At 33.8% G+C, this 10,295-nt stretch overlaps 1 protein-coding gene across 1 annotated transcript; it reads right to left on the bottom strand.

The window, feature by feature from the left end:
* On the bottom strand, window positions 1-7,177 carry LOC105233053 (microcephalin; the record flags this gene model as incomplete). Its single annotated transcript, XM_049462243.1, is given in 5 exon segments — window positions 1-523; window positions 593-811; window positions 2,545-4,498; window positions 6,787-6,926; window positions 7,031-7,177. Coding segments are annotated over 5 exon segments (2,835 nt in total), but the record flags the coding sequence as incomplete, so codon positions are not given.
* Between the last annotated feature and the right edge of the window lie 3,118 nt (window positions 7,178-10,295).

The following is a 10,295-nucleotide window of genomic DNA, read 5'->3' as shown; positions in this document are numbered from 1 at the left end:
CTACAATTTTATTTCATTAAAAAAGTATGATTATTACTATTTTATTGACTAAAATACTATGTGCTAAGATTGCAATATGGAAAACAAATTCTCCGTCAAAACGAGCAAATATAAGATTGCCACATCACTATATTGTTTATAAATATGCTCAGCCAGATACAACAGGTGGCGTAGAAACAGCAGGCTCAACATTTACTTGCGGTAATGGTGGCTGCGCCTTAACAACTGTGTTGGTAACATAGGTATATTTTTGTTGGCGCATCACTTGCATATGTGTTATGCTATCTAAAACCCAAAATGGAGTTACATAGACTTTATCTTCCAGTGTTTTGTGTGGATCACCGAGTATGTATTTGGCACGTTTGCGATGATCTACCACTTTGCCGCCGCATAGTTCAATTAACTCCTTTAGATTTTCTTTTGAGATCGGGCCACAGCGCGAAGATATATAAAATGTACCTAAATCCGCAAATAATTCACATTTGTATGTATTGCCGAAAGCCTGTCGTTCTGTACGACATATCTAGGATAATTTATATTTTATGTTATAACAAGAGGCTATTTATTTATTGATTTTACATTTTGTATTTACCTCAATGGCGCGTGAAAACACTCTTAATTCATATTCTTCCTCATTTAACCAACAGCCTGCTTTCAGTGAGTCCAGCACCCATTTGTAGTCTAGTATCCACAAGCCGCGTATTAGTCCTCTTAATAAGTTCAGCGTCCTACGCGGCTCGTAACTCACCACATGTGTGGTATCGTCGTTAACGCAGTGATTCAGTTGAAGACCACCAAGTTCAGCAATAGCCTATATGTATGTTGAAGCAAGGTATGAATATATGTAAGCAATTAAATGAGGAATTCCGATTAAATAATGCAAGTGTATAAGTATGTATGCCTTTGAGAATAATTTAGATATTAATTACTGCCATATGTAAATTAGGTCTTACTTAACACTGTTACCGAATAGTAATTCAAATTTATATATGTACATATGTATGTACATAAATATGTATGCATGTACGTATAATTGGAATACTTATTAGTTGTTAAATGTACGAAAGGAAATGTTATGTTTCTAAACATAATAATACATATTTGAACCATTTACTGAATTCACTTTGTACTTGTGAGTTTTTTCATGGATTTGCTTTTATGAAGAGATTACCAGTCTTTACTATTCCAAACTCAGTTGAGTTGGTCCATCTACAATTTTGAATTATTGTAAATCCCTAAAAAAAAAATTTAGGAATGCTTCAGAGCTGACATCAGGATTCGTAGCAATTTATTCGAATTTGCTAAATAAATTTATGTTATGAACATTTTAAATACGACCTTTTGGAAAATGGGTTTTCAATCAATTGTCATCTAAATAGAAATTCTTTTCAACAAAATATGTACTTATATAAAAATTTGACAGGAGATAATGCTTGTATTGATTGTATGGTATTGAAATTGACAAATGTTTTGTTCTCAAATCAACGTTGGACAATATAAAAGGCATGGGAGAAGAGCGGAACGCCGCAGTTTAATCACGGATATTCACAGAATAATGCTATAGAAAAGGAAATACCAACGTGGTAATGATCATAAATTATGATCAATAGTCAAAAACTGCTACAAGGTATGACCCCTGGACTCAGAGGGTCTCTCATAATATAAAAACACTTTTATGAAAAACACCAGTGAATGATGTGAAAATAATATTAATTTCCAATTGCATAAATTTTAGTTAAAATGTACTCAATTGTTTTGAGAGGATTGTAGAGTATTTGATGGAAATGTAAAACAAAATAGGAACACTAAATAAAATTCAATAAAATAAAGATTTATTAATGAAAAAACAGTCAATAGAAATTGAAATGATAAGAAGGAAAAGAAAAAAAAAATGGTTTTGAGCGTAAAATAAACTAAACTTTACTCGAAGGAATTATACGTGTAACTTTGTTTTCATTTGTAGGACCTCAATAAAAATTTCATTAAAACTTGAGCCTTGTTTATTTTCTGTCTATCCATCTAAAATTATGAGTGTCATCTTACAAATATAAAATTAATACAAAAGTGTTAGAAACAACTATAAATCCAGCAAAATATAAATACATAAATAAAAATAAAATGGTTTTCTTGTACATGTCATTTATTTTGTAAATGTTGTAGGTTTTTTAAATGCATAATATTTTTTAGATGTGTAATATCAGTCAATGTACAAATGTTCGTATACAGTATTGTTAAAAAATAGACTAAATTAATTCAACTCGTACAATTTTGTGAGATACTTTTAGCTAATCAAAACCACTATTCATCAAGAGCAAAACTAATTCAACAACTACAAGTAAAATTATAAGAGAAATTATTTAACTCAAAAAAGTAAAAGCATAAATCAAATTTTAATCATAAACTACAATTTAATTAAAAACGGAAACGCGCAAAAAAAATTTGAAACAAATAAATCATACTAAAGTTACGCCAGCGCCAGCGCAAAGAGAATAAGTATGGAAATTGAAAAAAAAAATGGAGAAAAAATTATCGTTGTTTACGAACCTCGCGCATAACTTTGATCTGTTCCCGGTGCATGTTCGTGCATACAATATATGGCCATTTTTTGTTGCCACCGGGTGCATTTTTTGATATTAGCGCACAACCGGACGCCCCAACTTCAACTGCATCCTTCGCTTTGTCTGGTGTTTCACTCATTTGTGATTTTTTAACAACTTTTGGTGCTGTTTGATTCGTTGGGAGAAGAGTTGAGTCCAATGTAGATGGAATTTTCGGATTTTCAGTAGCTATAGACGGCGCAGTAGAAGCTTGTGATAATACCGTGGTAATGGACGGAGTATTTATTGCGATGTTTTCATCTACTCCCATATCTTGTTGCAATTGTTGCTTGACTGTGGTATCAGATGTATTACTTGAAATTATGCTCATAAAAGACCCTTTTAATTTTGGTAGCGGTGCAGCCGTCATCACATGGGCATCGTTCTTCAAAATAAATGCTTGTGATACTGGTACATTCGCAGCGCTGGTCGCATTTAATGTAGTACTCGATCCACTTATTTTGGTGTTTACCGCTGTCGCAGGTAGGGATGTAGACGACATCTTCAATGTTTCTCCACTTTCACTATCGTCTAATTTATTCCTTAACATAGGCACTGACTGCGCGACACTTTTGGTTAAATTCGACATCAGTGCTGTCGACAAAGGTGGGATAATAACTTCTGATCGTGACTTTGTATTAGCGGCGATATTGTTTCGGGATTTTGTCATTACTCGCTTTTCTTTCGGTTGTGCTGTCATGGTTCGCCTACGCTTTTCGCGTGCTTCATTTGGGCTCTTCTTAACTGATCCTGAGGGGTTGGCAGATAAAATCAGTGAAGTATCATTTGGCACAAATAATTTGCGTTTTGTAACAGTCTTGGGCGTTGGAATTGTACTTTCAAGGGTAGGTGCTATTGGAGTAATTTGTGAATAGCTTTCGCGATTACCCTTACTTGTGTCCTTTGCTACTGCCGAATCTATATTAATTTTAGATGAAACCACATTTGGACTTTGATCATGGTAAGTTAACTCTTTTGCTACTGATCGTCTTGCAGAATTATTTATATTGTGAAGGCGTTGTTGTATTATGTCCATAGAAACGTCGAATAGCGTACGTCTTCGATTGGTGCTAGGTAGTCGCGTAGAGCTAAACACCATAGTAGATGAATGATCTTCCAGTAATGAACCCACCTCGGGATCGGTTTTATTTAGATTTTCTTGTGAGCTACTTTTGCTGTTTAATAGAGTTGTTGGCGTTAGAGCAAATCGTAATAAGCTTTCGTCTAGTACTTTTGATGAATCGTTTGTTTTTAATATTTCCAATTGAGATATGGATTCCTCTATGGGTTTTGGTGTATATAGTGTGCGTCGACTCGGCGTTTTCGTTTTCTTTTGGGGTGAGATTTCGGGGGTTTTATAAGAAAATGTTGTGCGTCGTCCTTTTTGTCGAGTTTTCTCGCCACGTGGACTTTGCTGATTAGCTGCTTTATTAGCATTTGACGTAGTCGTGCCTTCTCTATTCTCTTCGTGTATTGGACTAAATGTTGAGTAATTGACATCCGATTTTGAAACAGGTGTATTTGGATCTATTCTACTTAAGCTCATGTTAACTGCGGTATGTATTGAGCTTCGACGTCGCGTAACACGTCCGGACGTATCAGTCTCAGTCAACTGTAGCGAATTAGCACTTGAACTTTGCGTTACAGGCATCTGAACACTGGTACGTCGGTGAGGAATACGTTTTCTTGGAGACGCCGAAGGAACAACTTTTTTTTTAGCGTACCTCGGCTCAGTAGGAGTAAATTCTACGTTTTTCCCTGATTCAGCTGATACTATAGTCTGCTCTAATACATCACCACTTTTAGATGGCTTTAAAGACATAACAACTTCTAAAGTTGTTGAGTTGGCTGCACTTTGACACTTTCTCGGTTGAAGTGGTGTAAATGAGTTGCTCTCAATTCTGAAAAAAATGAAATGAAATGAATTATTTATATTTTTTATTTCAAAGCTTTTTATATGTTTTTGATAAAAATATATATATGGTACAATATCTAGATTGAAAACACTCCTTCAAAATCCCTATTATTTCGAAATGGTTGTTCATCGTTCTTAAAACAGTTATTATTAAGTAAGCTGTTAAATACAGGTATTACATATGTTTATTTTAGTAGGTTTTCAGATAACTCATGATTTTTAAATTCTCGCCAAAAAGGTTTGCATTAAGTAAAATTTTGTTTACATTTTTAAATACAATATGTTGGAAATTAAATGGTTACATTAATAATTGGCATTTAAATTTTAATAAACTTATATTATAGGTAGTAGGCACACTTAGCTTCATTATTATATTTTGCTCCATAACCGAGATGTTTAATTGCGAGTGAAAACATAAAACATCTTAAAATTTGACATGACATTGAGAATAAGTTGAATTCGTCCTATTCCTTAATATCGGGTACTTATTTATTTTGCTTTTTTTTTCAATAAAGTTTAATATAACTTTAACGCCCACCTTGCCTTAGAGCATAGAAAAACTTTTTATGAGTTTAAATATAGCAAAAATGGTTTGGAAAGAAATTGGGAATTTTAAAATTAAAATTTTGCGGGTTTTGACAGCTCAATTATAAAAAAAGTTTTATGTCGATACACATGCTTTTGAAGTACAATAAAAATTCCAGCTGTATTCACTGCTTAGTCTACGAAAAGATGCGACGACTAATAGAAGATTTCAAGACCGGGGCATACTCTTGTAGAACTCCCAGAGGTGATCTAGTTACCGATGACCAGAGCATACTAAAATTATGGAGGGAACATTGCCGGCCGAGCTATTTAAACACAGCAGCGAAAAACTGATAAGGAGCGTGCTTCTTTCGTGTGACTTCTTCAATCCGCTCTTGAAGAAAATAATTCGAGCTGCAGAACTAAATAGGGAAGGTACTATCTTCTATAAAAGTGTACAACTCTTGGCGTACGCTGATGACATCGATATCATTGGCCTCAACAAACGCGCTGGTAGTTCTGCTTTCTCCATATCGTCCGAATGGACGAAAACACTCCAGCTCTGAAAGTTTTCGACGCAGTACCCAGAAAGACCAGGTGGAGAAGGACCTGGCTTCGCAAGGAATTCCCAATTGGCGCCACATAGCAAAAATAATAAACGACTGGCGAGCTGTTATTAACCCGGCTATAACCTCGTAAGCGATGTTTACGCCAGCAAATAAGAAGAATTCACTGAATGTTTTGTTCTGTAATCATGCGTCACCCTCCATATTCGCCAGACATGGTTCCATGTTACTTTTTCCTATTTCCAAAAAATATAGAGAATTTTAAAGGTCCGTTTCCTTACAAGCGTAGATGACATTAAACATGCATCACTGAAAGAGGTAAGGCTTATCGCTTATATCGAGTTTGAGAAGAGTTTCGATAATTGAAAGAAACGCTGGCATACATAAGGGCATAATGTATAATAGAATGGCAACCATTGTGAAATCGACATCATTAATGTAGCCAAATGAATAAATATTTTTTTTTAGAAAAAGAAAAAATGTCCGTTATTTTTTAACACACCTCGTACATTAAGTTCAAGGTGCTTCCCAAAGTAAGCAGGACTTTTTGAATTTGGCGTCCCCTGGTGGCGCCATCTATATGTCGACTGGTACCTTAGAATCTGATATCTTTATCAATTGTCAAGTTATGACATTTAATCGATTGGAAGTGAAGTTATTGCGTTTTAAGTGTCAGTATGAGCTTCGAACAAAGAGCCAACATTAAATTTTGTTTTAAAATTGGTAAAACTTTTACCGAAATGTTTCAATTGATGAAACAAGTTTACGGCGATGATTCCCTATCCATATAGCAGAGTGCACGAGTGGTTTCAACGTTTTCAAAGTTGTCGTGAGGACATAAATGACGATCAACACGTTGAACATCTCCAAAACTTTGGGCTTACGGTTTGTTCCGATATGGCACCGTGCGACTTCTTCCTTTTCGGTAAAATGCATTTGCACATGAAAGGAAAGCGTTATTCTGACGTAGAGGCCATTCAAAAGGCTTGCACCGGCATACTGGCGGCCATACCGGCCAACGAGCTAAAACACTCGTTCGACATGCTTTTGGACCGTAGTAGCAGAAGGAGACTGATTTTAATAAAATAAATTTTGCCGAAAAAACCATTTGTCCTGTTTTTTTTAAAGCCCTGTTTACTTTGGAAAGTACTTTGTATATACAAGTTATAGCAATAAAACTTACCTATTTAATAGTTGGGTAGCAGGTGACTCAGGAATATCAGCTTTCGTTATCGATATTGTTGACCCAGGCAAACTATTGTTATCAGTCATAGGTGTGCTGTTAGCATTGGTTAACTTTCTGAAGTATTGACTTATATCACTCTGTTGAATTATGACGTAAACAAACAAAAACAACATTAAATAATAATAAACAATGGAAAGTTTATGGATTTACTACTTAGCTTTCATGAATAAACTGCATTTACCTGTTTTCTACTAGATTTGGGTGTATTATTTATAGCCGAAGGTGTTTTGGTAACCGTTACAGTCTTTGGTGTAGAGTCTTTAGGTGTACCCTGTCTCAGTCGAATGCGTTTATTGCATTCTGAGTCTGGTTGCATGGATTTGTGGCGCTGAAATAAGATATTAAAATGATGTTGAAATGTTTCATATTTTAAAGATCCTTTACTATCAAAAGATTATAAATTTTTTTGCACGTAAATTTCTTTTTGGGGATTTTGTTCACTGCTAATATATTAATTTTAAGAATAAGACACATGCCTTGTCACCTCTAGCTTTAGCTAAAAGCTTTATTCTGAATTTGTGATTTAAATAAGATAATTATGTAAATGTTCTATAATATAATTAATTCGGGTTATTAGTTTTTGGTAGGTTGTATTAAATATTGATTGGTTCTTCAGATAAGTTGTGAAAAATTGACTTTATAATGCATATAAAACTCAAATTCAAACGATTTTTAAGACACGCTAAAAGTTATGTAAATTAAAATTAACAAAGGTGAAGCGAGTTGAAAGATTTTGTTAAGCATTTCTACAATATACAAATAAGGAATGCCTAAGTTTTAAAAATATTTTCAAATTATTGATATTTACTACTATGAGCAAAAAATAGTAAGCCTTTGTTCATACATTTAAAATTCTTAATTTATTCTTCAAAATCTACGTCGTCCTCTTCAAAGTAATCCCCCCTGGTCCCAAATACACTTGTGCCAATGTTTTTTTCGATCTAGGAAACAGTTGTCGAAGTCAATTTCCGGAATAGCCTTTAAGGGGTTAATCAGTGTAGCGCATGAAAAATTAGGCGATTTTCGTGAGTTTTTTTAAGGGGTCAGTAGGGTAATCTGGCCTGTTTTTTGAAATTTTTTTTTCATAGAAGTTTTTATTCTATCAAAAACTTTTTTCACATATCATGAGGTATATCGTGGAGTGCATAAACAAATTTTTTTGGAAATATTTGATGACATCTGTGAGAGAAATTGCTGGGTTAATGGGATGCGTTTCACTGGCGTACATGATTTTTCTTGTTTGGATCATCTGAAACACAGAAACCCAATTTATTCTTAAAAAGTACGTGAATGGTTATCGTCCGTATTAGAATCATGAAAAATTTTTTTTAAATAAATTTTGTCATAGCATTGTCAATAAATTATGAATCTAAATAGTAGGGACGAGAGCCAACCAATTTGCAAACATTTAAAAACAAATTAAGCAAATCGGTTGAGTAGTTCGACCGGAATCATGTCCGGCAGTTTAACCCCTTTCAGCCCCAAAGGACTTTTTTCAGATTAGAGAAAAAAATCGATCCTTCGGGTAACTTGAGCGCGTCATATTAAGAGATGGTATGTTAAATGCATGAAGACGAGTGTATATTTCAATATTCTGACAGTTTGAGGGTGGCTTAGAGAAATAGCAGGGTGACAAATCTGTAAAAAAAAACGTCACCTTGAAATACTCGAGCGCGATAGATTTTTTTTTTTCATTTTAAAGGTAATTCTGTCAGAATCACGAAAATCATATAATCTGACAATTTCCGTGGGGCGATACAGGTAAAATCGTCGATAAAAGGTCAAGCGTACTAATCACCATAGCGTGGTTGTTGTTAGTAAACGCTTGACACTTTTGTTTGTTTCGTTCGTTTACAGCGATCAGTTTTACATCCATTGTAAAAATGAGTGACGTTAGTGTCAAATGTGTTTACTGTGGCGAAGAAACGTATGAAAAAAAAGTTTATTCCACAAACTCTAAATTTTTTTTTATTAATATTTAGATCTATTTTCATATTAATAAATTATTAAATTTTCTATACATATACATATGTATATGTATACAATATACATAATACATATAATATTGTATACATATACATACTTATGTATACACTGTTTTTATTACATCCTGTAACAAAAACAAGAACCAAACAGAGTTCTTCCACTTTTAAATCGTCAAATTAACAATATGCCTCTATATAATTGTCAGATTATCTTTTGGGAAGACTCTGACATCAAGTTCATCCCACTGTATAAAAATCTGACGCGCTCGAGTATCTCAAGGTCACCTTTTTTTTTACAAGTTTTAAAATCAATAAATGACTGTTGTCCACGTCGAAATTGTCAGAATAGTAAATGGTACACTTTTTAGAGGTTCATTAACATTCGCTTAGAAAATCTGACGCGCTCGAGTAACTTATTTTTTTTTTTTTTAACCTGTCATTACGGCCTTCAACCCTGACTTGATTGTCAGATTAATATATATCGACTATCAGAAATACAATGCGCGTATATACCATAAATGACTGACGCGCTTGAGTATTTTCATGTGACTGTTTTTTTTTACATTTTTGACACCAATTTCCCGCTCTTCTCCCCACTAAAATGGAAAACTTCACCTAGACTTTCTTTTTATTTAAACGTTATCTTGACAATCTAGTAAGTCTCCATGACGCTCCAGTAACTGCAAATTTAGCACTCCGGGCTCCCCTACTATTAGCAATTGTATTATTTTTGAGGAAGTCTGTTTAAAATTGTACGCATATATTCAAATGATTCCTACAAACATGAATTTTGAACAAATGCTAATGATTTGAAATATAATGTTTGTATTTATGAGTTGTATTAAATTTTGACATAAAGAGATAAAAGGTTTCCTATGTCCTTACCCTGGTTCTAAGCCAGCTCCCCACCAATTTCCAGCCAAATCGGTTCAGCCGTTCTTGAGTTATAAATGGTGTAACTAACAACAACTTTATTTTATATATATAGATTAAAATATCTTTAATGTAATTTTTTATTTTTTTTAAGCAAATTTTATGTACAGGATTATGGGTAGTATTGATACGACTTGATCCTTTTAGGGATTCAAGACTTATTCAGGGGTGTTGTGGAATGCAAGACAGAATTGCTTAGCTGTCAGAATTGGTAACCCAACCAACCAATTCTGATTTTCAATAGTGTCACAGAATCTGTTTGGATTTTCGTCTTTTCGAACATACGCAAAATCAATATTCGAATCGGCTTTTTACTAATGTGATAAAACTTGCAAATGAATAAAAAAGTTTTCAATGAATTCCGAATTAAGGAAAGATTGTAAGAGATAAAATTTATCGAATGAATAAAGGCGCATCTGGGTGTTAAATTGCGACTATCTTCTTGCTTTGTTTCTGATAGCAAAACCGATAAAATTAGTTTCCGTGACACCCAAAACCGATACAAATTCTGTTTCGAATATCAAACCA

Source organism: Bactrocera dorsalis, unplaced genomic scaffold, assembly GCF_023373825.1.
Source record: "Bactrocera dorsalis isolate Fly_Bdor unplaced genomic scaffold, ASM2337382v1 BdCtg364, whole genome shotgun sequence".
NCBI lineage: Eukaryota > Metazoa > Arthropoda > Insecta > Diptera > Tephritidae > Bactrocera > Bactrocera dorsalis.
The sequence above is the reverse complement of the archived record's forward strand: the minus strand, read 5'-3'. Positions and strand labels throughout refer to the sequence as shown.